Below are 27,840 nucleotides of genomic sequence, written 5' to 3'. Positions count from 1 at the left end.
GGGTGTGTAATATATGTACTTCATCCCTAAATGACTGAGACTAGATTTGGGGTACAGAGTGTGCCTGGGGAAGCTCAGGGCCAGCACCCCCACCCCATCCCTCTCCTGCTGCAGACTGCGTGGAGGAGGGGCGGGAGGAGGCGGGGCCGTGGGGCTCAGCGAGGCCCCCACCCGCGGGCCGGGCGGCATTCCTGGGAGGCCGGCGCTCTGACGTGGACCCCGGGGCCGCGGGCGCGGCGGGGGGGTCGGCAGCCCGGGGGCTTCTTAAACCCCCTGCCCGGGCCCAGCCTGCATTTCCCGAGCACTGCTCCGCCCCAGGAGGGAGAGAGAGTCCTAGCCCGACAGCCCAGCTGCTCAGCCAGCCTAGGAGGCCCGCGAGCCCCGCCAGCCAGAGCGCTAGAGAAGTTTCCAAGCGCAGTGTCCTGCTGTCCCGCCCCGACAGCGCCCCAACAGCACCTACAGCCCAACCTCAGGCCGCAGGACCCCAGCCCCGCACCCGCCAGCATGATGAACAATAGCAGCTACTCCGATGCCTCCGGCCTCGGCCTAGCCGACGAGGCGGACGAGATGCCGTCCACCGAAAAGGACTTAGCGGAGGACGCGCCGTGGAAGAAGATCCAGCAAAACACGTTCACTCGGTGGTGCAACGAGCACCTGAAGTGTGTGGGCAAACGCCTGACCGACCTGCAGCGCGACCTCAGCGACGGGCTGCGCCTCATCGCGCTCCTCGAAGTGCTCAGCCAGAAGCGCATGTACCGCAAGTTCCACCCGCGCCCCAACTTCCGCCAGATGAAGCTGGAGAACGTGTCTGTGGCCCTGGAGTTCCTGGAGCGCGAACACATCAAGCTCGTGTCCATCGGTCAGTGCGGGCTACAGGGAACGGTCACAGCTGGGGTAGGGACAGGGCACACAGGTGCGGGTACTGAGAGCCCCGACAGAGAGTGATTCCCTTGTCACAAGAGCACCCTGGTCGAGTTTCTTCCTCACCAGTACAGGCTGCAGCCCTAGACACCTCTCTAGGGACAGCTGGCACCCCTGAGAAGTCCCCTTGCGAAGTTTTCCGAAGCTCTCAGCTTCAGCCTCCCTACGCACACTTTTACCAACCTGCTCAGTATCTCCTTTTCCTTCCACTGGGCAACCCTTACACATGCTTGCAAGGAACAGAGCTGGTGCCATTGTTAATTCCTTGGGGGCGTCTCCCGCCGCTCCCAATGAAAGTAAATGGCTTCCTATCCCCTTCGCTGCCGCTGGGTAAAGAAGACTTAAGACAGGTCCTAACCACCTCTGGGTTCTCTGGGCCCCCTGAGGCCAGGGAGACTGGTGGCCCGAAGCTCCACCGAGGCTGTTCGCAGGCGTGAGCTACCCGTTTGGGATCAGGCCTGACTAAGGCAAAGAGGGCCCAGCCTCAGAAACCTAAAAAGGCGCTGAGCAACGGGCTGGAAGCTTTAACCATTGATTGCCCTGCTTCCGTCGCTTGGTAGGGGGACTCCTGCCTGTCCTGCCCTGTTCCAACCCACCTCCTGGCCAGGGATTGGCTGCAGCTAAGGGTCAAGCTGCCCTAGAGGGAGGGGAAGGCTGAAGAAGAGAGGAAGTCATTGAGTGTAACCAGATTTGGAAGGTGTGTCAGTTTTGAGTGGGGGTTGGGGAGACACACAAGTCCTGGGAAGTCCAGAAGCCCAGGGTGGGTTTTGAGAGGCAAGAGGCTGCCCCACACCTCACAGCCTTGCCCTGCTAGGACGGAGCTTTCCAATTTGGACCTTGGGTGAACTCTAAGCCAGTGCTAGGATATACGGAGAGGCTGGAAGGGTGCACCCCTGACCCTAGAAGGGGAACTGGACATGGTGCCTGCCAGGTGTTGTTGTCCACCACTACAGGCTGCCCCCAAGAGACTTCACTACTTAACTAGATGACTGCCTACTCACTAGGCTCCCACAGGACCATCTCCAGGCCTCCGGAATTAGCAGCTGAGATCAGTCTGGGGCCCTTTGCCCTGTCCAGGCTTCTCCCAGGGCCTTACCTCTTCCAGCCCCAGTACTACACCCCACCCCACCCCCACACACACCCCACCCTCCTGCTCTGGCCTGGAAATAGCCCTGTCTCCGTGACACAGCAGATGTCTCTGAGCTTTCCAGAAGGACAAGCCTGAGGACAAGGGGTGGGGGAGGGGGCCTTGGTGTGTGAGGTGGATGGAGCTAAGAATTAGGAGAGTGTTGGGTGGGTGTGGAGGGGAGGGGCGGACTTAAGACAAACCAGTCCTGGGACTGCCACCCCCTCCACCTCCCTTCACGCCGAGGTTTGAAAAGGCAGTACCGACTGTCCCAGGTGGGGTCTCAGGGGAAAGTCTGCAGCCTCTGTAAGACATCATAGGAAATGGCTGAGCCTCCCTTCCCTGCTGGCTGCGGGGGCGGTGGGCCCCTCTCCAGGCCTCATCCTTCCCCTGCACACCTCTCCCCTCCCCCAGTGGCGGTGCCTGGCTCCAGCCCTGTTGGCTCTGTTGCGAAGGGGCCGGCTCTGAGTAGAGGGGGAAGAAATCAGCTCTGGTTTGGGGGTGGGAGGGAAGCTCCAGGGTTCCCGCTGAGAGGAAGGGGAATAGAGCCCTGTTTGGGCCTAGTGGCTCACCCTGTGCTGATGAGATAAGCTGTCAGCAATTCAGCACCGGAGCTGGGGTTGGGCCTGAGGCTGGAGGGAAAGGGCTCTTACAGGCCAGCTAGAGATCTTTAGGAGAATGGGCATGCCACAAGAGGGGGGGGGGTCTTCCTTCTTACTCGGCTTCCCCAGCCTATCAAGAAGTGGCAAGGGGTCTCCGCCAGATACTGTCTCAGGACTGAATGAACATCTGGGTGCCTGAGGGTGGGGTGCACAGAGACTCCCCACTTCTCACTAGAAGGAAAAGCAGGGCCAGGAAAGGTTGCTGACAACTGAGAAGTTCACCTGGAAGAAGAGTTCTAGGCCTGGCTTGGGTTGAAAGAGCTGGATGCCCTTCTTACCCCATCACGGGGTACAACCCCCACCACCCTCTCAGCCCCTCCAAACAAAGAGGCCTAGGAGGCAGCTCTGTCCCACAGCTGTTCTCCAGTTGCTATTCCTTCTCTTAGAGCCAATAGCTGAGGGAGGGGCTGGAGGGGACAGCAGCTGTCCCAGCCCCTCCCTTGGCCAGCCCTGTCTCCTCCCCTCTATTCTAGGCTAGGGGTAGAGGGTCACAAGCTAGCTGTCTGGCTCCTCCTGCCCCTTGGTGTAATCCCCGGGGGCTGGCTGGGTGGCTGGGTGCTGTAGCGGGAGAAACCTGGGTTGAGTTGCGCTGCACTGCCCTCTCCCCTGCCTGGCCTCCTAAGAGGGTGGAAGCAGAAGGAGGTCACAGCTTCCAGGGTGTAGCTCTGGGCCTGCTGCCCCACCCCCTTCTGCCCCAAGCTGGGGACCACTTGCTGTCTGGCCCAGGGCCAGTTGCTAGGGAGAAACCTCTCTCTTCAGCAAACATGAATGACCTCCCTCTGTAGCTCCATCCCCTCCCAACACTGCAGCTTCAAGGTCTCCCTCCCAAGGGTCTGGCTCCAGTTTGTGAAGAAGCCTTCTGAGTCTGGGAGCCTGGTGTGGGCTTGGGCAGCTGTGAGAGAGGCTGAGGGTTCCCTGGGTGTCCAGACTGTGTGAAAGTGTTGTGAGCCTGTGTTTGAGAGAGGGAAAGCACCGGGAGGGAGGCGGTGTGTCATGGAATCTGAAAGCTGCCAAACCATTGTGCAGCAGTGAAGCCAGGGGAAGGGGCTGGGCTTTGTGGGGAGTGCAGGGGGGAAGGAAGAATGAATCAGTGGCAGTGGGGCCTGGGGGACAGATTCCTCTGCCCTGGGGGTAGGTGGGGGTGGGGTGGGGGTGGAGTGGAGGATGACTGGGCTCCCCAGGCCCTTGTCCCCTAGCAAGTGCCCCAAGATCCGAGGAAGAGAACAGAAAACAATGCGTAAGAGGGAGCCTCCACCGGGCTCACCCTCTCTGTCTCTCAGGAAACATCAGTAAACAAGACAGAGCCTCCCATCACCTTCTAGCCTCCCACAAGCAGGCCTCAGGGACAAGCTGATAGATCTCAGACCTCCACTACCCTATATAAAGAAGCTGGTTTCCAAAATCTATAGTCTGTCAGAAGTGCTCCAAAGTGTCCAAAGTGCAAACTGAGTTCTGATGTTGTGATGTCTCCCCTACCTTCTGTGAAATGCCGTTGACCCTCAGTGTTAGGCGATGACATGACTCCCAAGTTTTAGCTGAGCAAGCACCGAACTTCTCTCTTCCCAGACAGACGCTGTATGTTTCAGAAGCTCGTTTAGCTTTCAATAGGCAGGATTGAGCTGGTCCTACTCAACTTTAACTTAAGTTTTCAAAATAGCCGTCCACTTATACCGAGGCCCTGTAAAGTTCAAGCACCATTGGAGAAATAAAATCCAGGGGAGATGGGTCAGTCAATAAAGTGCTTGCCAGGCAAGCCTGAGGACCTGAATTCAGATCCCAGATGCCCACGTAAAATGCTGGTACACCTGCAATCCCAACACTGGGAGGTGGAGACAGAAGATTCCCTGGGGAATCCTGGCCAACAAGTCTAGCCAAATTGGTAAGTTCAGTGAGAGGTCCTGTCTGGCAAAACTGAGGTAGAGAGTGATTAAGGAAGACACCTGACATTGATTTCTGGTACACACATACACACTAAAAGAGTTTAGAGTTAAGGAAGCTAGAACAAAAAGATAAATGTATCAGTTGATCTTATCTATATAAAACTAAAAAAAAAAAAGCATGCTTATTGCCAAAGTTTATCAGATTGTATTCTCTAATATGCACAGCCTATTTGTCAATAAAACAGTTCTAACAAAACAAGAAGCCCAGGGATATGGCTTAGCTGGTAGTGTGCTTACCTGACATGCAGGGTACCCTGAATTGATTCCCACTTGCTGTATAAAACAAGTACGGTGCTCATACCTGCCAGGACTCAGAGGCCAGAGGATCAGGGATCCAAGCCCACAGTCCAGGCTACATAAGACCCTGACTCAAAACCAGTGTCTGGCCCTAAGAGGCCTGCATTTTAGTAGGACACTTGCTTAGGTGGGGAGCAGACCCCAGTGCTGAGGCTGGTCTTGGGGTAGAGGAAGTGGGGGATACCAGAGAAGAAAGCAGCCTGTTTCCGAAGATGAGACCAGAAGAAGGAGACCTGGCATCTGGGAGGTCCACGGGAGTAAGTGAAAGAGAAGAGAGGTCCCAGAGGGAGGAGAAACGGGAGGTGTAGGTGACTGAGGGACAGTACCACCATAAGGTGCCCTTCTGAGCTGGCTTGTTCCCTCCGCTCTGCAGACAGCAAGGCTATCGTGGATGGGAACCTGAAGCTGATCCTGGGCCTGATCTGGACCCTGATCCTTCACTACTCCATTTCCATGCCCATGTGGGAGGATGAAGATGATGAGGATGCCCGCAAACAGACACCCAAGCAGCGTCTCCTAGGCTGGATCCAGAACAAGGTCCCCCAGCTGCCCATCACCAACTTTAACCGAGACTGGCAGGATGGCAAGGCTCTGGGTGCCCTGGTGGACAACTGTGCCCCTGGTGAGTAGGACACTGGGCATACCACAGATCCGTTAGTCCTGTGGGAGAGTGGGAGACAGTTTGTAGACACTGAGGCCTGCCCCAGGGTCCAATGGGTCAGGATCACCTGTGGGCTTTGCTCCTCGCTCTGAAGTCACTGCTGGGGTCAAGCCGGTCCTGGTTGCTGGGCTAGATTCAGTAGGCACAAGAAAAGGTTTCAGACCAGTTCCAAACCTATAAAATGTTATAGGCAAGCCTAGAAGCCCAGAGAGGGCTAGTAATTTGTCCAAGAACACACTCCAGAAGTGGCCCCAGAGCCCAGGGCTCTGCTTTGTCACCGGGACACCATTCATTCCTTTATTCGAGCAGAAAGAAAGGAAATCGGTGGGACTTGACAGCAAGAAATCGCAAGCTAGAGCCAGAAGCGACCCTTTGTATGACCCTTGGGATGGCTTTGAGAAAGGTTTGAGGCCCAGAATGGTGTCATTGTGTTGTTCAGTGGCAGGTGACCCTGGCCTGCCCTTCTGGTTAGGCCTAAGCAGATCAGAGCCATTAAAGGACCGAAAGGCACAGGCCAGAGCCGCACCCAACCAACTCCTTTCTGACTGTCATCTACCGAGGGGGCAGTTGGCCTGAGGAGCGTCAGCCCCTTGGGGGAATCCTCCCCCGCCCTGGGGTCAGCTGGGGAGCAGGGATGGGAGGCGGGGGCATGTAGCCTGGGATGCATTCCCAGCTGCTGAGCCATTGCCCAAAGCTGGTGTGGCTGCCAGCAGTGAGCTCAGCTGTTCCAGCCAGTCATGGATTTCAGCCTGCACACGTGCATGCGCGCGCACAGCCCCCTCTTCACCAGTGCTGTCAACCCTTCTATCTCTGCCTTGAACCAAGCTACCCCTGACCTACACCAGCCCTTCACAGGGGCATCTGGGATTCCGTCAGCACTCTCCCTGCTGGGAGGCTGGCCCCTCAATGTCCATACCGAACAAATCTATCTTCCAGCAGCTGCCCCATGCCTCAGTTTCCCCAAAAGGCAGTTGGGGAAGAGAGAAGTTATCCCTAAGGCTAGTGTGAAATAGCTTAGAGAGGTAGGACTTTTGGGTACCTGTAAAAAGATACATCATGGAATTGTGGGAAATAGGGCTCTCACTGCCTGTCCACCCTGAGGCAGCTGGCATGAAGGGGAGAGGTCTTTGTTGGGGTTTGGTGCTCAGGGTCTTTGCTAGATCAGCCAGCAGGAGGCTGGCTGGTAGGGCTGGTGCCAGGCTGCATCATCGGAAGAGAGAAAGGCCTCATTGTTGGCGATGGGTTGCAACGTCAGGGGATAGCGGGAACCTGGCTGGGGAAGGGCCTAGAGCTGGCCAGAAAGGATCGAAGCCATGGCCTCTGGGACTGTTGGCTGAAGAAACACTCTGTGCTAAGTCTTTGGTTTACCCTGTTATGTTCTTCCACCATCTCTTGAGGTCTCTGCCCTGACTGGGAAGCCTGGGACCCCAACCAACCTGTGCAGAATGCCAGAGAGGCCATGCAGCAAGCAGACGACTGGCTCGGGGTGCCCCAGGTACCCTGGCAGATGGCATAGTGGGATGTAGGGTGGGAGGGGTAACAACCCTGAGAGCACCTGGCAAGGACGCTGGTGGGAGCTGGGAGGGCACTGTGCAAGCATCCTTTCTTCCTAACGTCAGGTGATTGCCCCTGAAGAAATCGTGGACCCCAACGTGGATGAGCATTCTGTCATGACCTATCTGTCCCAGTTTCCTAAAGCCAAGCTCAAACCTGGTGCCCCTGTTCGTTCTAAGCAGCTGAACCCCAAGAAAGCCATTGCCTATGGTCCTGGTAGGTCTTGAGCCTAATGGCCCTTCCCGAGGCATCTGGGCAGGTGGAGGATGTTTGAGTGATCTGGGCTCTGCTTCTGCGTGCAGGCATCGAGCCCCAGGGTAACACCGTGCTGCAGCCTGCCCACTTCACCGTGCAGACAGTAGATGCTGGTGTGGGCGAGGTGCTGGTCTACATCGAGGACCCCGAGGGGCACACTGAGGAGGTATAGCGGAGTGCTGGGGTGAGGGGATTAGTAGGGGATCGCAGCCAGAGACGACTTGGGGGGAGTCCTGGGAGTGTGGGATCAGTAAGGGTTACAGTCGTGTGGTTTTTCTATCTCTTTCCCAACAGGCCAAAGTGGTTCCCAACAATGACAAGGACCGCACATATGCTGTCTCCTATGTGCCCAAGGTTGCTGGGTTACACAAGGTAGCTCCCTAGCTTCCCTCCTGGCTTTCTGGCTATTCACTGCTGTCCCTCTCAGTCCACACCCCACTGCCACTATCCACCTCTCACACTCATTTTGCCTCTTCACTCCCTCAGAACTATTCTCTCCTAGAAGCTAACCTTTAACCCCCTCTCCTGCCCCTGCCCTCAGGTGACTGTGCTCTTTGCTGGCCAGAACATTGAGCGTAGTCCCTTCGAGGTGAATGTGGGCATGGCTCTCGGGGATGCCAACAAAGTATCAGCCCATGGCCCTGGCCTGGAGCCTGTGGGCAATGTAGCCAACAAACCCACCTACTTTGACATATATACTGCAGGTAAGCATTAGCCCAGGGTGGGCTGAGAGGTAGCCTCTGATAGTGCACGGGTGCAAGGCTGAGACAGAGGTCCTGGGTGGCTGTGGGGTGGTTCCAGGATGAGGGAGCCTGAAAATGTGTGTGTCCAGAGTGGGTACTGACAGCCTGTCCTTTGCAGGGGCTGGCACTGGTGATGTTGCCGTGGTGATCGTGGACCCGCAGGGGAGGCGGGATACAGTAGAGGTGGCGCTGGAGGACAAGGGTGACAACACGTTCCGCTGCACGTACAGGCCTGTGATGGAGGGGCCACACACAGTGCATGTGGCGTTTGCTGGTGCACCTATCACTCGAAGTCCTTTCCCTGTCCACGTGGCAGAAGGTAAGGGTGCTTTGCCTCACCAAAGCCAGACCCAGAAAGCTTACCACCAAACTACAGGTCTGAGGATTGATGAGAAATGCAGCATTTAATCCACAGGGGTAGAGGTGGGGCTGACAGCTAGCTGTGGGCTTGAGACAGGCAGGAGCAACTAGGTAGGACTTGGTTGCCGGGGGTGGGAAATCTCCCTTATCTTCCATCCACCCCAAGGAGGCTGGTTTGGGTAAGAGGAAGGTCAGAGAACACAGGGAAAGAGACCAGAGTGTGGGCCATACAGCAAGGTTGGGAGAGGAGTCACAGGGCTACACTGGCAAGCACACAGGGCATGCTCTCACCCATGTGAGGCCCTTGGTTGGTGAACCTACCCCCAACTGCTTCTCTCCCTATACTCAGTACCCTTGCTGCCACCCACCCCCTCTGTACCCATCATCCACCAAGTCAAGAGAGTGGCACCACGTTAGTACTCGCCAGTGGAGGTGGGGCCAGGCATGTCCATCGCTGGCTGGCCTCACCTGTGCTTGTGGCATGCCCACATGGTGTGGATCGCTCCCATTCTGTGACATTCTGTGACAGGCTGGCGTGCCAAGCCATTGTGTGTTCTCTGGCAGGTTTAGTTTTGTTTTTCTGTTTGCCTGGTAGTTTCTGTCATAAAACTTAGATTCTGTCCCACTGTCTATCAGTGTCCTGTACCTGGCCCTGGTGGCTGAGCCACTCTGTACTCTGTGGTAGAGTCTGAGTTACGTGCCACTAGCTGTGTTCTCTGGCAGGCCTAGATTATGTGTCACTGTTAGTTTTGTGGTACCCCATGTGCTCCGTGCCATTTTCTGTATTGTACCAGACTGATTTCCATGCAGTGCCCATGCACAGTGGAAGGCTTGATGCTACATGGAACACGTCTTGTTCCATGGCAGTGCTGGATGTTTTGTGGCATGCCACAGTTTGTGAGGCAGCTATGGTGGTACTGAGAAGTCCTAGGGCTGTAGGTGGAAAGCCTTAAGTGTGGATTGAGAGCTTGTCTCTTAGCCCACTCAGTGTGGAATCTGCCATGTCTTTGTCTCAAGTGGCTCTGAGGAAAGGCTCTGACCTGGGCCTGCAGCCAGATCTCTGCCCAGTGCCAAGCATTGCTCCCAGCAGTCCCAGTTCTGTGGTGGACACAGAAAGCATGGGGCAGGGTTGCATGAGGCCATGCCCAGTGCTGGGGAGGAGTTAGGAGATCCATGCCAGGTAAGGTGGTCACTGATGAGGCACTTGGCCTTCGCTCAGAGCCCTTCAGCACCCAATCCTTCCATCTCTTCCTCTCCCCAGCCTGTAATCCCAATGCCTGCCGTGCCTCTGGGCGGGGCCTGCAGCCCAAAGGTGTCCGCGTGAAAGAAGTGGCTGACTTCAAGGTGTTCACCAAGGGTGCTGGCAGTGGAGAACTCAAGGTCACAGTCAAGGGTCCAAGTGAGTGCCAGGGCCCAGGGTTCGGGGACTGGACAGTGACCTGAGGGCAGTAACAGCCAGGACACACAACCCCATCCTGAGAGACACAGTGACTAGAGGCCCATGGACTCTCCTCTCTTCCTCAGTTTCCCAGTCTGAAAATTGGAGCCAGTTGTGTGCTACACTGCGCTCTTGTGCTCAGGAATGACGCATGGTCCCACCATAAGTTTTAGCTCTGCCTTCTAGTAGCACCTCCCTCAGATGGGCCTAGGCCCCAAGGGTTCCTTGAGAAGCCTAAGAACCTGGGACTCCCAGATGTCTGACCTGTACTCCTGGACCCTCATTTCCTCAGAGGGCACAGAGGAGCCAGTGAAAGTCCGGGAGGCTGGGGACGGTGTGTTCGAGTGCGAGTACTACCCAGTAGTGCCTGGAAAGTATGTGGTGACCATCACCTGGGGTGGCTATGCCATTCCCCGCAGGTAAGCACAATGCCCCCTCCCTGTCTGGGTCTTCCTGCCTGGGTCATCAGCTACAAGGAAAGGAAGTTGCTCCCTGGAGATTTGAAAGAAGAGGGATGCCTCTTGCAGTAGTACTTACTGATATTGATGTCGACTCTTTCCTTTTCCTAGTCCTTTTGAGGTCCAGGTGAGCCCTGAGGCTGGAACCCAGAAAGTGCGAGCATGGGGTCCTGGTTTGGAGACTGGCCAGGTGGGCAAGTCAGCTGACTTTGTGGTGGAAGCCATTGGCACAGAAGTGGGGACTCTGGGTAAGTGGCCGGGTAGCATAAGGGATGTGATAAAGAACCAATCCTGAGAGTAACTGGGGAAGACAGTGAAAACCCTGAAGGGTGTCAGGATATACACAGAGTGGGGGCAGAGGGGTAACTCAGGTGGGGGCAGAAGGAAACATGGAGGACCTGCCTGAGAGGCCTAGCTGCCTCTTGTGCTCTCTCTGACTCGTCCCACCTCTCCCCAGGCTTCTCCATCGAGGGGCCCTCACAAGCCAAGATAGAGTGTGATGACAAGGGTGACGGTTCCTGTGACGTGCGGTACTGGCCCACTGAGCCCGGGGAGTATGCCGTGCATGTCATCTGTGATGACGAGGACATCCGTGACTCACCCTTCATAGCCCACATTCAGCCAGCCCCACCAGACTGCTTCCCAGACAAGGTGGGGTCCTAGCTCCCACACTCTGTCTGGACTGGGCTCGGGTGCACTGTCCCCAACCCAGCCCTCCTCTCTTGCCCGGAACAGGTAAAAGCATTTGGACCTGGCCTGGAGCCCACTGGCTGCATCGTGGACAAGCCTGCCGAGTTCACCATTGATGCCCGTGCTGCCGGCAAAGGAGATCTAAAGCTGTATGCCCAGGTGGGTCATCACTGCCCGCCCCCGTGCTCTACTACCCCAGACAGGGGCCCCAGAGGGGAGATTGTAGCACCCCAGAAAGGCAGGATGGAATCACATGTAGTTCTATGGAAAATTAAAACCATATTTTCTTACAGACGATAATCTTAAAAACACGTTACCCCAAAATTCATCTTTGAATCAACAATTTGAAATTGAAAGATGATTTTACCATAGATGACACTGACTTCAAGTCAGTTTAACAAATCAGTGCCCACTGCCCCCTAAAGGTCTTGAAGCTCCAAGGAGAAAGTTGTTCTTTAAAAAGCATATTAATCAATTTTAGGAACATTGATTTAGCCCAGCCTCTCTCTGACTAACACATAAGCCGGGAAACAGGCCTGTGACAGGTGGTCTCGTGCCAAGCCTTTGGCCTCCGGGGTAGATACCGGCCACCAAAGCATATGACGCTAGACCCACGGCCTGATACCAGTGCCTGGACCTTGAGTGGGCTGGATGGGAAGGGAGGAGCGCAGAGTCTGCCTGCTCCAGCAGAGGGCGCACTGAGAGACCCTGTGGCCTCCTCTGCTCCCTGACGGGTTCTTGCCTCATGCCCACAGGATGCAGATGGCTGCCCCATCGACATCAAGGTGATCCCCAATGGAGATGGCACCTTCCGCTGCTCCTACGTGCCTACCAAGCCCATCAAGCATACTATCATCATCTCCTGGGGAGGTGTCAACGTGCCCAAGAGCCCCTTCAGGGTATGTCTACCAGCCCTGTCCCTTGCACACTACCAGGGGTCCCAGAGGAGTGTGGGCCCCATGCAGCACATATTGGCTCTCCTAGACCCTCTGCACCTTTCTGTCTCCGAGGTCCCCACAAAGAGGCTAAGACTGGCCAAGCTGGGGCGGGGGGTGGGGAGTTGTGGGGAAAGGTTAGCCTTGACCAAGGCTCACTCACTGAGCACGAAACCCCTACCCGCAGGTGAATGTGGGAGAAGGCAGCCATCCTGAGCGGGTAAAGGTATATGGCCCTGGAGTGGAGAAGACAGGCCTTAAGGCCAACGAACCCACCTATTTCACAGTGGACTGCAGTGAAGCCGGGCAAGGTACGCAACTCCTTCTGGCCACGTTCTGGATGGAAAGGGCTTGGATCCACTGGAGCCAGTTGTCTGAACACAGTTCCAGGAGATTCTAATGGGAGAAGTTCTCGAGCCTTGCTCATGCCCTCCCACCCTCCCTCTCCCTCTCCTCCTTCCCCTCCCCCACCTCAGGTGATGTAAGCATTGGCATCAAGTGCGCACCTGGCGTGGTGGGGCCTGTGGAAGCCGACATCGACTTTGACATCATCAAGAATGACAATGACACTTTCACAGTCAAGTACACACCTCCAGGGGCTGGCCACTACACCATCATGGTGCTGTTTGCCAACCAGGTACTACAGCCCTCAGCTGTTGGTAGCCATGGGCTTGCATGCTAAAGATCTGGGAAGGAAATGAGTTGTTTCTGGCACAGAATGCAGTCACATCAAAGCTGTGGAGTGAGTCCTTTGTGTGTGTGCCAACACAGATGGTGCTTTCTTGACCAGCATCTAGCTTAATACTGTCCCCTGACAAACTTGACCAAGCCTTTTCCACATCCAGGAAATCCCTGCCAGTCCCTTCCACATCAAGGTGGACCCATCCCATGATGCTAGCAAGGTCAAGGCTGAGGGCCCTGGGCTGAGCCGCACAGGTAGGTGTCTGGGCAAATATGGAGCTGGTATAAGTTGGGGTTGTGGTTTATTGGTTTCCAGGCCCTCACTGCCATCTCTTGGGGTCTTCCAGGTGTGGAAGTTGGAAAGCCAACTCACTTTACTGTGCTGACCAAGGGGGCCGGCAAGGCCAAGCTGGATGTGCACTTTGCTGGGGCAGCCAAGGGCGAGGCCGTGCGGGACTTTGAAATTATTGACAACCATGACTATTCATACACAGTCAAGTACACTGCTGTCCAGCAGGTATGTCTAATCCCCTCGTGCCTCCCTCTGTGCTGCTGGTGGGGCCTGACTAAAACATCCTCAGCCTCATCAGACCCATTGAGGACCCTTAGTCATCTCCTACCTCCTGTCCACTCTTGTTCTAGATCAATGAGCTGCAGTGTCCATGGGGCTGTTACTAAGCTGTGTCTAAGTCACCCCATTCTGACTTTCTCTTTTCCTCAATAGGGCAACATGGCAGTAACAGTGACCTATGGTGGGGACCCTGTCCCCAAAAGTCCCTTTGTGGTGAATGTGGCACCCCCATTGGACCTCAGCAAAGTCAAAGTTCAAGGCCTTAACAGCAGTATGTGAAGAGCCACCTTGTGGTTGAGGGGTATGTGGGTGACTGGCAGGAGTTGACTCACGCTCTCCTTTGCCTTCTGTACAGAGGTAGCTGTTGGACAGGAACAGGCATTCTCAGTGAATACAAGAGGCGCTGGTGGTCAGGGCCAACTAGATGTGCGGATGACCTCACCGTCCCGAAGGCCCATCCCCTGCAAACTGGAGCCTGGTGGTGGAGCAGAAGCCCAGGCTGTGCGGTACATGCCCCCTGAAGAAGGACCATACAAGGTGGACATCACCTATGATGGTCACCCAGTGCCTGGTAGCCCCTTTGCTGTGGAAGGTGTCCTGCCCCCTGACCCCTCCAAGGTAAATGTATGGGGGCTGGTGGGATCCAGGAGTTGGGGGCTGGTAGAAAAGATGGATGAGTTATAGGCAGAGGCCAGAAGGACACACATGCCTAGAGTAGGCACACCCAGGGCCAGGGACATCCTTTATGAAGGACCTGCCTTCAAGACAGCCTGGCTGTTAAGATCCTGGCCTTGGAATCTGACCTGAGCTGAGTCCCACTGTTACTTCATCTCTTTGTCACTGTGTTTTCCTGGAGTTGTAAAGCCCTTGGCAGACACAGAGGCTGGGAGCTTAGGAGAAGCTAAGTTCAGGGAACTAACATATGTGCTCATCTTCCTAGGTCTGCGCTTACGGGCCTGGTCTCAAGGGTGGGCTTGTAGGCACTCCTGCACCATTCTCCATTGACACCAAAGGGGCCGGCACTGGAGGCCTGGGGCTGACCGTTGAGGGCCCCTGTGAAGCCAAGATTGAGTGCCAAGACAATGGTGATGGATCCTGTGCTGTCAGCTACCTGCCCACAGAGCCAGGCGAGTACACCATCAATATCCTGTTTGCTGAAGCCCACATCCCCGGCTCACCTTTCAAAGCCACCATCCAGCCTGTGTTCGACCCAAGCAAGGTGAGGGCCAGTGGGCCAGGCCTGGAGCGTGGCAAGGCTGGAGAGGCAGCCACCTTCACCGTGGACTGCTCCGAAGCGGGTGAGGCTGAGCTCACCATCGAGATCCTGTCAGATGCTGGTGTCAAAGCTGAGGTGCTGATTCAAAACAACGCGGATGGCACCTACCATATCACCTACAGCCCTGCCTTCCCTGGCACCTACACCATCACCATCAAGTATGGCGGCCACCCCATACCCAAGTTCCCTACCCGTGTCCATGTGCAGCCTGCAGTTGATACCAGTGGCGTCAAGGTCTTTGGGCCTGGTGTGGAGCCACATGGTAAGAGAGGAGCAGCACACCATGTCAAGTTATGGGGCTAGGTCTGGAAGAAGGGAGGAGAGCTGGGGGAGGGGATGGGAATATGGATGTTTCAGGGGCTCAACACCCCCCAGAAAAGGAACAAGGGGATCCAACAGGCCAGGAAGAAGATTAGTCTCTGCTCTTGTGACAAAATGGCACCTGGAGCTTTGAACTAGTCAGTTTAAGGCATCTCAGACCCAATAAAGCTGAGAGTGCATAAAAGGGCACAGCAGGACAGCTGTGTCTTAGGGGGCATCAAGAATCAGGGCTTGGTTACACGAGTGGCCTGCTTGTGAGAGCCCAGCTCAGCTAGGACTGAGCTGAGGGCATGGCCCTCAGCCTGGCAGAGCACTACTGAGGGCAGAGGGTGGTACTAACTAGTGAAGGGAGCAAAGGCAGAAGGAAAGGCCTGAGACTCACAAGGCTCCACTTGAAGGAACAGCTGTGGGATGAGGAGGGGCTGCATGAAGGCTGAGCATGCCTCCCTGGATCTAGGTGTCCTGCGGGAGGTGACCACTGAGTTTACTGTGGATGCGAGGTCTCTAACAGCCACAGGTGGCAACCATGTGACAGCCCGTGTGCTCAACCCCTCGGGCGCTAAGACAGACACCTATGTGACAGATAATGGGGACGGCACCTACCGAGTGCAGTACACAGCCTACGAGGAGGGTAAGGAGTGTGTGTGAGGAGGAGCGGATTGCAGGGCGCTCAGGTGGGGCGGGGTCTGCTCTTCTTGACTGACTCTGTGACCGGCTTCCAGGTGTGCATGTGGTGGACGTGCTGTACGATGACATAGCTGTGCCCAAGAGCCCCTTCCGAGTGGGTGTGACTGAAGGCTGTGACCCCACCAGAGTCCGGGCCTTCGGTCCAGGCCTGGAGGGCGGCTCGGTCAACAAGGCTAACCGCTTCACTGTGGAAACAAGGTATTCTTCTCTTTGCCTAACTGACCCAGAGTCATGTCCATCTTGATCTCTTCGGTCTGCCCTTCCCATGTGTCTGTCACCCCACTTCATTCTATTTCAGAGGTGACCCAAGATCATTCCTCTCCCTGTATTGGGCGCCCAGCAGCCCAACCCTCTCTTTTCCTCCCTGTCTCCCAACCCCTTCCATACCTTTCCCTGGCTCTGGAACAGCTGACAGGAGTGTTCTTTTTAGGGGTGCTGGCACAGGAGGCCTTGGCCTAGCCATTGAGGGCCCCTCAGAAGCTAAGATGTCATGCAAGGACAACAAGGATGGTAGTTGCACAGTGGAGTACATCCCCTTCACCCCTGGAGACTACGATGTCAACATCACCTTTGGGGGACAGCCCATCCCAGGTGGGCAAAGAGGGTGGGGTGGAATCTGGGAAGAAGGTGCTAGGATGCTGAGGTCACGAGGAAAACTGGGAGTGAAAGTGGAGGTGGAGATTTGCAGAGGGGCCAGGATGTGCTAACCCTCCAATTCATCCCCAGAGGCCCTTGCACCAGACTTTGGTCATACAGACCCACTGACTAGACTTGCTGTCCTACAGCCTAGCTGCTTGCATGTGCCATGTCCTTTTCCATTATTGTAGGAACTGGCTCTGATAAAACAAGACACTGTTTTCTCCTTATTACTTTTGCATATCTTCTTCATATTTCAGCCACGATGTCGAAAGACACAAGCTGTTTTTAAAATATTCTGTTTTTAACATTTTAATGATTTAGGAGAGCTTTCTTCCCAGCCTGAGTCTAAGGACGTGAAGTCTGTCCCAACTCATCTGCAGTCAAATTTGCTTGCTCTTGTTTTTATTTCTTAGCACATTCAAAACTGCTTTCCCATGTTGGCCTCTCTCGGTTGCCCTCTCCATAGACCCTCAGCACAGGAAGGCCGACTTGGCCAGGTCATGGGTAGAGGTTAGCCACCACCACCATCTCCTCCTCCTCTGTACTCTCATCCTCCTAGGAAGCCCATTCCGAGTCCCTGTGAAGGACGTGGTAGACCTTGGGAAGGTGAAGTGCTCAGGACCAGGGCTAGGGACCGGCGTCAGGGCTCGGGTACCTCAGACCTTCACAGTGGACTGCAGTCAAGCTGGCCGGGCTCCTCTGCAGGTGGCTGTGCTGGGCCCCACAGGTATGGAATGTCTGAGCGGAGAGGGGAAAGTGGAGCGAGGTTCCAGGAGGCCCTATTGACACACGCCTTTACCCAGGTGTAGCTGAGCCCGTGGAGGTGCGTGACAATGGGGATGGCACCCACACTGTCCACTACACACCTGCTACGGATGGGCCCTATACAGTAGCTGTCAAATATGCTGACCAGGAGGTGCCACGCAGGTGAGGACCAGACTTGGACAATCCATGCTGAGCTCTGGAGAGCTTCTCTTGGGGCTAGGCCTTGGGCAGAGTCATCCTTGTTTATCTAACCCTCCTTCCTGGGACTGCTCATCCTGCCCTGAAGATATTATCACCCCAGGAGCTTCAGCACCAAATCAGCATCTAGGAAAAGAGGCTAGAAAGCCTACAGACTCTCCTCTTTAAACAAACAACAGCAGGCTGGGCCATGGTGGTGTAAGCCTTTAATCCCAGCACCTGGGGGGCAGAGGCAGGTGATCTCTGTGAGTTCGAGGCCAGCCTGGTCTACAAAGTCCAGGACAGCCAAAGCTACACAGAGAAACCCTGCCTTGAAAAAACAAAAAACAAAAACAAAACAAGCAACAGCAGCTTCCTTTGGGGGAAAATGCTATGTTCCGTGGGTCCTTCTGTGACCTTCTCCAAGACTCAAGATGTCACCTGGCCCTGGGAACCAGCCCCTTTATGCTGCCCTGCAGAGTCATTCCTTCTGCTCATGTGTAGGAAGGCTCCCAATTCCCAAGTGCCAACTCCCTGACAACTATCCATTCCTTCTGTCTTCCAAGCCCTTTCAAGATCAAAGTGCTTCCAGCCCATGATGCCAGCAAGGTGCGGGCCAGCGGCCCCGGCCTCAACGCCTCCGGCATCCCTGCCAGCCTTCCTGTGGAGTTCACCATTGATGCTCGGGATGCTGGGGAGGGGCTGCTCACTGTCCAGATCCTGGTGAGTCTAAGCACAGCCCGCCTCCCAGCTGGACTGTGTGGACATAGGCAGACTTGACATCTCCATTTCCTCTAGGATCCTGAGGGTAAACCAAAGAAGGCCAACATCCGGGACAATGGGGACGGCACGTACACTGTGTCCTACCTGCCAGACATGAGTGGTCGCTATACCATCACCATCAAGTATGGCGGCGATGAGATCCCATACTCACCCTTCCGTATCCATGCCCTGCCTACAGGGGATGCCAGCAAGTGCCTTGTTACAGGTCAGCACCAACTCTGCATCCCTTCTCATGAACCAACCCCCTCAGAATACATTCAGACCCCGAGCCCATACCCAGGGTAATGCTGGCAAAGGGCCTATCCCACTTGCCCATCCGACACCCAGCCCCGCTCCCCAGCCCCCAGCCCTGCTTCCCAGCCCCGCTCCCCAGCCCCAGCCCCCAGCCTCAGCCCCCAGCCCCCAGCCCCAGCACCCAGCCCCAGCCCCTGCCCCAACCAGCTCATCTTGAGCCTTCATGACCTAACTTTCATGTCTATTTCCAGTGTCCATTGGAGGCCATGGCCTGGGTGAGTGCTGTTCTGTCTCTTCCTTTGCTAGGGCTGGAGGCTGTGGGAACAGCTGGAGAAGGGGAGCTGGACACAGCCTCACAGCCCCTCATCTGGCTGTTTTATTTCATGTGGTAGGTGCCTGCCTGGGCCCCAGAATCCAGATTGGAGAGGAGACTGTGATTACAGTGGACGCCAAGGCAGCAGGCAAGGGGAAGGTGACCTGCACGGTGTCCACGCCTGACGGGGCCGAACTTGATGTGGATGTGGTTGAGAACCACGATGGTACCTTCGATATCTACTACACGGCACCCGAGCCGGGCAAATATGTCATCACCATCCGCTTTGGGGGTGAACACATCCCCAACAGCCCCTTCCACGTGCTGGTAAGCTTATGGTCATGATGGGCTGGAGGATGGGGATGGGAGCGAGCACAGTATGCCTCTTAGTAGCTGCAGGAGATCCCAGGAGCGATCCTCAAGGAATCAGAGAACTTGTCCCCATGGCTGATGAATGTCTGAAGCCGGCGTACTCTACCTAGAATTGACGCTCTGTAGTCCCTGTGACCTCCCAAAGTGCAGGGAGGTGGCCCTGCTCCACCTCTGACCTCAGAGGTGTCCTTGCTCTCTGGAGGCGCTCACTGTCTTCTTCAGTCCTGGGCCACTCTGAGTCAGTTCTGGGATCTAGGTCCCACCACATTATGTGCCCTGTGCCTTGCTCCCCAGGCATGTGACCCCCTGCCTCATGTGGAGGAGCCCGCGGAAGTGCTGCAGCCACACCAGCCCTATGCCCCGCTCCGGCCTGGCGCTTGCCCCACACACTGGGTACTAGAGCTTCTGCGCAGGCCTCGCCATCCTCCTGCTCCCCACTTCATTCTGCGCTTCTATTCTTCTGCAGGCTTGGGCCGTGGTGGGGCCTCTCAGGGAATAGGCATAGGATGGGCAGATCTGGGTATGGCACCCCGTCTTTTGATGGCACCCCTCTTTTGCAGCTGATGCACCTCTCCTGGCACTCGGGTTTCACTATGAACCTTCTTACTCTTTCCTCGCTCTGACCTCAGGCACAAAGCAGGCCGCACTCCCAAGCCTTCCCTGCCAATGCTCCCTCCTCTTACCCACTACAGGCCACAGAGGAGCCCGTGGTGCCCGTGGAGCCACTGGAGTCCATGCTGAGGCCCTTCAACTTGGTCATCCCCTTCACTGTGCAGAAAGGGGAGCTCACAGGTAATGGGGAAGGAGAGCCACACAAGAGCAGGCCCTGAGACAGCTGGGGCGTGTGGTGGGAGAAACCAGAGTCCTGCATGTGTGTCTGCCTTTCAGGCGAGGTCCGGATGCCCTCTGGTAAAACAGCACGCCCCAACATCACTGACAACAAGGATGGTACCATCACGGTGAGATATGCACCCACAGAGAAAGGTCTGCACCAGATGGGGATCAAATACGATGGCAACCACATCCCTGGTGAGTTGGGAGCAGGAGAATGAGACCATGCCAAGAGGAGCTGACACCATGTTTGTTGGTTTTGCCTTCCTCCTTTAAATAAATATATAAGCACCTGCCATGCACAGGCACCAAGGGGGTCCTGGGTGGGGGGAATGTGTGTTCTGGTGGGTGATGGGCTTCTAAGAGCCAGGTCCATATGGCAGTGACACAGGGCTCGGCAGCCAAGGCCATTGAAGATGCTGGGGGCTGATGTGGGTACAGGAAGCCCCTGTCCCTGTGCTGATGCAGCTCCATCTGTCACTACCCAGGGAGTCCTCTGCAGTTCTATGTGGATGCCATCAACAGCCGCCATGTCAGTGCCTATGGACCAGGTCTGAGCCATGGCATGGTCAACAAGCCTGCCACCTTCACAATTGTCACCAAGGATGCTGGAGAAGGTGAGGAGAGATGTCAAGAGAGTTGAAGGGGCTTGCTAGGAGCAGGCACAAGGGCAGACCCTCTGATCTCAGCCCACTGTCACCAACAGGGGGACTGTCACTGGCTGTGGAGGGCCCATCCAAGGCAGAGATCACCTGCAAGGACAACAAGGATGGCACCTGCACCGTGTCCTACCTACCCACAGCACCTGGAGACTATAGCATCATTGTGCGTTTCGATGACAAGCACATCCCAGGGAGCCCCTTCACAGCCAAGATCACAGGTGAGGTGGACATTCAGGGGCATACGACCTGCCACACACGTGCTCAAGTCAGTTCACTTGGGACATTTGGACAGAGACTGCTGGGGAGGGTGGAAAACATCTTGGGATAAATGTAAGGACGCTGCACTCCACAACAGGCAAGGAACATTCACCACCCCATGCTTTAAAAGACACTATCATCATTTGGGCTTGGTGGCACATGACTGTAATCCCAGCACTGGAAGGCAGAGGCAGGAGGATCTCTGTGAGTTCAAGGCCAGCCTGGTCTACAAAAGGAACCAAGGACAGTCACAGCAACATAGAGAAAGCCTATCTCAAAATAAAAGTGTGCGCACACGCACACACACACACATACACCCACACAAACAAAAACAAAAACAAAAAAATAAACCCACAAAACACATCATTCAGTTTTCAACTTACTCTTAAAAAGGTAGGGAATAGCCAGGCACACACCTTTTAATCCCAGCCCTCCAGAGGCAGAGACAGGCAGATCCTGGTCTACAAAGCGAGTCCAGAGCAGCCAGGGCTACACAGAGAAACCTTGTCTCCAAAAACAAAAACAAACAAAAATAGAATGCTGACACTCTTTTGATACCTTGAGACAACTCAGAGACAGATTAGCAGTGTGACTAGAGCCATATATAGTGAGAGTCTAGTCTGGTGTTTTGTTTTGTCACGCCATGTGACTCAGGATTAAATACATTAGGGCCCCAGGAGGGTCTTAGCTCTTCTAGGACTGAGGCAGGCACAGCGAGCAGGGATGCTGGTCCTTCGGAGGTCGTTAGTACTTAAGATGAATGTGGACCACGGGTGCTAGAGCCTGTCTGGGACCAACAGCCTGACCTATCCCAACCACCTCACAGGTGACGACTCAATGAGAACATCTCAGCTTAACGTGGGCACCTCCACGGATGTGTCACTGAAGATCACTGAGAGTGACCTCAGCCAGCTGACAGCCAGTATCCGTGCTCCTTCGGGCAATGAGGAGCCATGCCTGCTAAAGCGCCTGCCCAACAGACACATTGGTGAGCACGGAGACTCATGGGGGTGCTTGCGTGGGGGAGGGCTCAGGAATATTCTGCCTACTGTCCTCTCTCCACAGGGATCTCCTTTACCCCCAAGGAGGTTGGTGAACATGTCGTGAGTGTACGCAAGAGTGGCAAGCATGTCACCAACAGCCCCTTTAAGATTTTGGTGGGGCCTTCAGAGATCGGCGATGCCAGCAAAGTTCGCGTCTGGGGCAAGGGCCTTTCGGAGGGGCACACCTTCCAGGTGGCAGAGTTCATTGTGGACACTCGCAATGCAGGTGCGTCTCACCCCAGAGTCCCCTATCCAGTTAGCACTCCACAGATCCTTGTCCCTCTTTCCACACCCTCCTCCCCTGGGCTTCTTGGACCTGTTGGGACTCAGTCTGGAGCCCACTGGGGGAAAGTGAATGTCTCCAGTCAGCTCTGTCAGACTTAAGAGAAAGCTCTGCTCTCCTGAGCTTCTTAGTCCCCACTCACTAGAATCCAAGAGGACTGCAGTATGGCATTTTCCAGAATGCCTCTTTAGTGGGCCTTGATGATGACAAACCCCCAGCTCACGTCTCTGCCTCTCATGGAGCCGCTTTCCTCAGTGGTCACTAGACTCGTTTGACGTCTGTTCTAGGCAGTCTTCTGTATGGGGCAGGGGAGCAGGGTGGGTATGGGTGTACTAGGCTCGAGGAGACATTTTCCTCATTTTCTTCCCCTTAGGATATGGAGGTCTGGGGCTAAGCATTGAAGGTCCTAGCAAGGTGGACATTAACTGTGAGGACATGGAGGACGGTACGTGCAAAGTCACCTACTGCCCTACCGAACCGGGCACCTACATCATCAACATCAAGTTTGCTGACAAACATGTGCCTGGTAAGGCCCTGTGGGGCTTAGTGGGGACAAACCTGGTGACCAAGCAGGTGACCCGTGGACCTGATTCTCCCTTTCTCACTTACAGGCAGCCCCTTCACTGTGAAGGTGACTGGCGAGGGACGCATGAAGGAAAGCATCACCCGGCGCAGACAGGCACCTTCCATTGCCACCATTGGTAGCACCTGTGACCTCAACCTCAAGATCCCAGGTAGACCCTGCAGAGGAAGAGAAAGGCCGGAATGGAGCAGGGTCAGCCATGAGGAGCCTACCCTGGGGCCTCTCTACTGCTTGCCTCTCTCCTCACCTCCTGTCACCTGGCTCTGCACTTTCTATAGGAAACTGGTTTCAGATGGTGTCTGCCCAGGAGCGCCTGACGCGCACCTTCACACGCAGCAGTCACACATACACCCGCACAGAGAGGACAGAGATCAGTAAGACACGGGGTGGGGAGACCAAGCGCGAAGTCCGGGTGGAGGAGTCCACCCAGGTTGGCGGAGACCCTTTCCCTGCTGTTTTTGGTGACTTCCTGGGCCGGGAACGCCTAGGCTCCTTCGGCAGCATCACCCGACAGCAAGAAGGTGAGCAGAGAGCACCGGGACCTGGGGTCCTCACGGGGAGACTGGGGCCTCATCCCTGTCCACCTTGGCCTAGATGGCCAAGACAGGTCTGAGCAGGGAAGGGAGTTCACTGAGGAGGGAGGGGATCGTGGAGCCCAGGTACAGCCTCCCGTTGGCCTAACATCACTCCAACCCTTCAGGTGAGGCCAGCTCTCAGGACATGACAGCGCAGGTGACCAGCCCATCTGGCAAGACGGAAGCTGCAGAGATTGTTGAGGGAGAGGACAGCGCATACAGTGTGCGTTTTGTGCCCCAGGAGATGGGTCCCCACACAGTCACGGTCAAATACCGTGGCCAACACGTGCCTGGAAGCCCTTTTCAGTTCACCGTGGGTCCACTGGGTGAAGGTGGTGCCCACAAGGTGCGAGCTGGAGGCACAGGGCTGGAGCGAGGTGTAGCTGGTGTGCCAGGTAAGGGGCAGAAGCCAGGGGGAGCTTGATGCCATGGCAGCCAATGTGACAAGCAACAGCACTCAGATGCCACCCCTACCCTGCTGTCTCCCAGCTGAGTTTAGCATCTGGACCCGAGAAGCTGGTGCTGGGGGCCTGTCTATTGCTGTGGAAGGTCCCAGCAAGGCAGAGATTGCATTTGAAGACCGCAAAGACGGTTCTTGTGGTGTCTCCTACGTTGTCCAGGAGCCAGGTAGATGTTCATACTCAGGTGGGGACTGGGCTGCCCCCACCGCCCTCATCTCTCCCAGGTTTCTCCTTGCTGACCAATGGGCTGTGGGACTCCCTTTCCACCCCAAGTCCCTTCACCCACTCAGAGCTGAGCCCTGATCCAATGAGTTTGCCCTGGGATGAGGCTGGGCTGGGGGAAGTTTGCCCCTTCTGCTGACTGGCCTCCTTCCCCAGGTGACTATGAGGTCTCCATCAAGTTCAATGATGAGCACATCCCAGACAGCCCCTTTGTGGTGCCTGTGGCCTCCCTCTCAGATGACGCTCGCCGTCTCACCGTCACCAGCCTCCAGGTCTGTGCCAGGGGCGGGGCCTGAGAGACAGTTAGGAGTCTAGGTGGGCAGGCCCACATGCCAGTTACTTAGCAGTGACCTTGACAGATGAGTTGGCTGCAGTCCCTTCTCCCACTGTATACAGCATGGGCCAGGGCCCTTTGGGGAGTATGTCTGCACCCCAGTGAATGCCACTATTTTGGCTCCATGCCGTTTGTGCTTTTCACAAGCATTGTCTCCCCGTCCTTCCTGAGAGCTGGCATTTCTTGTCACGGCATTTGTTACACCTTCTTCTGAACGTTTGTAACTAATGACTTCTAAGTACATAAAATCAATACAAAATTAATGGAAGCCAGTTTGCAGAGGACTCCTGAGCAGGCACATGTAGCCACAGGACCTGGGGCTGCACCTCTCCTGACCGCTGTGACCAGCTGTACTTTTTCCTGATGTGACATCTAGAAAGGTCTCCTTCCTTCTGCCACACGGAATGTATACCATGCAGGCTTTCAGCGAGCCATGGTGGCAAATGGACATGCTGTCAAAGAGCTGTTATGTATGGACAAGGGGAGGGCCTTGCCCCACATCCTTTTAGCTTCCCTATAAGGCAGTCCTATCAGGCATCGGTGAACCCCTCCACACTAGCCCAGGCTTCCATTCTCCTACCTGCAAAGTCCTTCTTGTGCTCTCTCCAGTGGCCCCCCCATGCTCACCCCACCTAAAGAAATGTTCTTGAGGCAATCTACACTCAGCCTGCCACACCCAAGCTCTTATGTACCTGCAGCCCTCCCAACACTGTCATGCTCCGCTACAAGGCCTGTATCACACAGTGTCTGGCCTGTGCTTCCTCAGCTGAGACAGGGATACATCACTTCTCATCCCCTGTGGTACCCAGCATGGCTAGGATAGTGCCTAGCACACTGCAGGTGGATGCAGAGAATGGCAGCCTTCGCCTTCTCAGTCCTCCCTTCGCTCTGGGCTGGCAGGCAGGGGCTAGGCTGGAGAGGTGGGGGCACTGGGCTGGCCATGCAGTAAAGAGCAGCAGAGAGGATTGGTATAGCCTCAGCTTCCCAGGACTCTGAATATGCTCCGTGGTTTTTGCAGGAAACAGGGCTTAAGGTGAACCAGCCGGCATCTTTCGCAGTTCAGCTTAACGGGGCACGTGGCGTGATTGATGCTCGGGTCCACACACCCTCAGGAGCTGTGGAGGAGTGCTATGTCTCCGAACTGGACAGCGGTGAGCTGGCCCTTCTCCTGACATCTCCTGCCAGGCCAGGATCTCTGGGGAAGGGGTAGAGAAAGGCAGAGGCTCACTCACCAACCTCCCGCCTCACAGATAAGCATACCATCCGCTTCATCCCCCACGAGAATGGCGTTCACTCAATTGATGTCAAGTTCAATGGTGCCCACATCCCTGGAAGCCCCTTCAAGATCCGTGTTGGGGAGCAGAGCCAAGCTGGGGACCCAGGCTTAGTGTCAGCCTACGGGCCCGGGCTTGAAGGAGGCACTACTGGTGAGCAATTGAAGCAGGGTTAGATTTGGGTGGGAGGAGTGCCTGCAGTAGTGGCCTGCAGTGCCTCACCCTGGGCTGCCAGCGTTCTTTCTTACTTTTGGCCTCGCTCCCTCTGCCCTTCAGGTGTGTCATCAGAGTTCATTGTGAACACCCAGAATGCAGGCTCGGGGGCCTTGTCAGTCACCATTGACGGCCCTTCCAAGGTGCAGCTGGACTGTCGGGAGTGTGCTGAGGGCCATGTGGTCACTTACACTCCCATGGCCCCTGGTAACTACCTCATTGCCATCAAGTATGGGGGCCCTCAGCACATTGTGGGCAGCCCCTTCAAAGCAAAGGTCACAGGTGAGTACTCTGAGTGGAGGGGGGTCATGGAGCCCATCCTGGCTGGCCTCAATGGTCATTCACATTTGGCTGTAGTCTGCCCTCGGTTACAGACAAGTTACTGTAATGGAGGTGGGCCTGGCTAGGCAGCATCCCATTCTGTGGAGTCGTGCATCTTTAAAAATACAAATCTTGACAGGCAGTAATGGTGCGCGCCTTTAATCCCAGTGCTCAGAAGGCAGAGGCAGGTGGATCTCTGGGTTCGAAGCCAGCCTGGTCTACAGAGTGAGTTCCAGGCTAGCCTAGGCTACACAGAGAAACCCTGTCTCAAAAAACAAAACAAACAATTGTTTTTCAATGCTGGGGTTTGAACCCAAAGCCTTTTTCATGCTGGGCAAGTGCTCTACCACTGAGCTGTATCCCCATCTTGCCCTGTTTTAAAGACAGGCTTTTGCCCTGTGACTTCCCAGAGGAAACTTGGGAAGAGTGAAGTGGAGCCAGAGGTGGTTCAGGCCCAGGGATTACAGGAATTGGAGCTGGTCAGCTGCTGCCTGTTTGAAATCGGCTGCATTTTTCAAAGGCTGCAGCTGAAGGCAGGAGGGGGCCTAGCGCACGCAGTGTTGCCCAATACCCATCCCAAAGAGTTGTCAGTGTCCTGGGAAAGGACAGGAAGCCCTTCTGACCAGGCCCTGGGCCGCCTATTCTACCCTTCAGGTCCTCGGTTGTCTGGAGGCCACAGCCTTCACGAAACATCCACAGTTCTGGTGGAGACCGTGACAAAGTCCTCCTCGAGCCGCGGCGCCAGCTATAGTTCCGTCCCCAAGTTCTCCTCAGATGCCAGCAAGGTGGTGACAAGGGGCCCCGGTCTGTCCCAGGCCTTTGTGGGTCAGAAGAACTCATTCACTGTGGACTGTAGCAAAGCAGGCATGTTCTGTGGAAGAGGCTTGTCTGGGGGAGCAGGGAGGGGCCAGGAAGTTGTCCAGGGAGTGGGATGTGGATCGCTCGTGGCCCTGGTGTGAGCCATCCATCTCTGCCTCCCTCTCCAGGCACCAACATGATGATGGTGGGTGTGCATGGGCCCAAGACCCCCTGTGAAGAGGTGTACGTGAAGCACATGGGCAACCGGGTATACAACGTCACCTACACTGTCAAGGAGAAAGGAGACTACATCCTCATTGTCAAATGGGGAGATGAAAGTGTCCCTGGAAGCCCCTTCAAGGTCAATGTGCCCTGAGCCCCAGAAGTGCCTCCCCCAGCCCAGGCCCCTACTTCCTGTCAAACTCTCACCTACACAAATGTGCCATACACCTATGCACACTCACAGAATTAGACACTAAAACATCTGCCTTAGATGTGATGTGAGTGGCACAATCCCCACCCCACTGTGCACTTGAGGGGTGGAGGGGGCTTTACCTGTCTCAGATCAGTGTCCCTCATATGTGGCCTGAGGGCATGCTGGAGTGAGGCTCAGGGCAGAGACTGTGACGTAAGGGGTTAGACAGGTATTGGGAGGCCCATGGTAGCCCTGGGGATCATAGTGGGCTGAAGCCACTGGGCAAGCACTGACTTGGGGTATCTGTGCATGAGAGAAATCGCTCTCCCAAACTGCCACACCTGAGGACTCTGTCAGGCCTGTCTGGTGGCCACAACCCTAGAGATAGGGACTTGGAAAAGAAAGAGTAACCAGAGGAAAAGCAAACCCAGGAAAAGCAACACGTGGCATGTGGACTGGCCCTGAGTGCCATACTCTGCCCAAGCCAGGCTTCCCAGGGGACTGATTTCTCTTATTATTATTATTATTATTTTTTTTTTATGGTTGCACAGCTCTGCCCCATTGTCTTTTTTTTTTTTTTTTTTTTTACACACATTGTGGGGCCCAACTTTCTGGGAAACTTTTGCACATATGGAAAACACCAAATAAAGTGTAGCTGTTGCAGAGGCTTGGCTGTTCTTTATAAGTTGTGTGTGTGTGTGTGTGTGT

The 27,840-nt window shown here is 55.5% G+C and overlaps 1 protein-coding gene across 2 annotated transcripts; it reads left to right on the top strand.

The window, feature by feature from the left end:
• The first annotated feature begins 204 nt into the window (after positions 1-204).
• On the top strand, positions 205-27,658 carry Flnc (filamin C). Of its 2 annotated transcripts, XM_051151815.1 has the most exons (48): positions 205-859; positions 5,320-5,568; positions 7,005-7,102; positions 7,227-7,377; positions 7,464-7,582; positions 7,711-7,788; positions 7,958-8,120; positions 8,278-8,478; positions 9,781-9,918; positions 10,250-10,376; positions 10,527-10,663; positions 10,873-11,066; positions 11,151-11,264; positions 11,861-12,004; positions 12,228-12,351; positions 12,517-12,677; positions 12,886-12,976; positions 13,069-13,238; positions 13,446-13,563; positions 13,648-13,910; positions 14,233-14,830; positions 15,347-15,520; positions 15,612-15,774; positions 16,007-16,167; positions 16,775-16,942; positions 17,019-17,142; positions 17,724-17,880; positions 17,956-18,145; positions 18,426-18,449; positions 18,567-18,814; positions 19,154-19,252; positions 19,552-19,651; positions 19,748-19,888; positions 20,179-20,307; positions 20,397-20,570; positions 21,437-21,598; positions 21,676-21,879; positions 22,310-22,462; positions 22,548-22,670; positions 22,798-23,040; positions 23,220-23,489; positions 23,584-23,721; positions 23,934-24,049; positions 25,130-25,262; positions 25,362-25,538; positions 25,662-25,880; positions 26,574-26,783; positions 26,906-27,658. In XM_051151815.1, exons 1-48 carry the CDS (start codon positions 505-507, stop codon positions 27,091-27,093), a joined length of 8,181 nt encoding a protein of 2,726 aa, XP_051007772.1. In that variant the 5' UTR covers positions 205-504; the 3' UTR covers positions 27,094-27,658. The 2 variants fall into 2 exon arrangements, with proteins under 2 accessions (XP_051007772.1, XP_051007773.1); XM_051151816.1 differs by lacking the exon at positions 19,154-19,252 and having other exon boundaries at positions 206-859.
• The last annotated feature ends 182 nt before the right edge of the window (positions 27,659-27,840 follow it).

Source organism: Acomys russatus, chromosome 10, assembly GCF_903995435.1.
Source record: "Acomys russatus chromosome 10, mAcoRus1.1, whole genome shotgun sequence".
Classification (NCBI taxonomy): domain Eukaryota; kingdom Metazoa; phylum Chordata; class Mammalia; order Rodentia; family Muridae; genus Acomys; species Acomys russatus.
Note: the sequence above shows the minus strand (reverse complement) of the source record. Positions and strands in the feature narration are given on the sequence as shown.

Coding starts and splice junctions, on each gene's coding strand:
- Flnc (XM_051151815.1), top strand. CDS start 505: ATGATGAACAATAGCAGCTACTCCGATGCCTCCGGCCTCGGCCTAGCC. Junction 23,041..23,219: donor CATCACCCGACAGCAAGAAG/GTGAGCAGAGAG, acceptor CCAACCCTTCAG/GTGAGGCCAGCTCTCAGGAC. Junction 25,539..25,661: donor GCTTGAAGGAGGCACTACTG/GTGAGCAATTGA, acceptor TCTGCCCTTCAG/GTGTGTCATCAGAGTTCATT.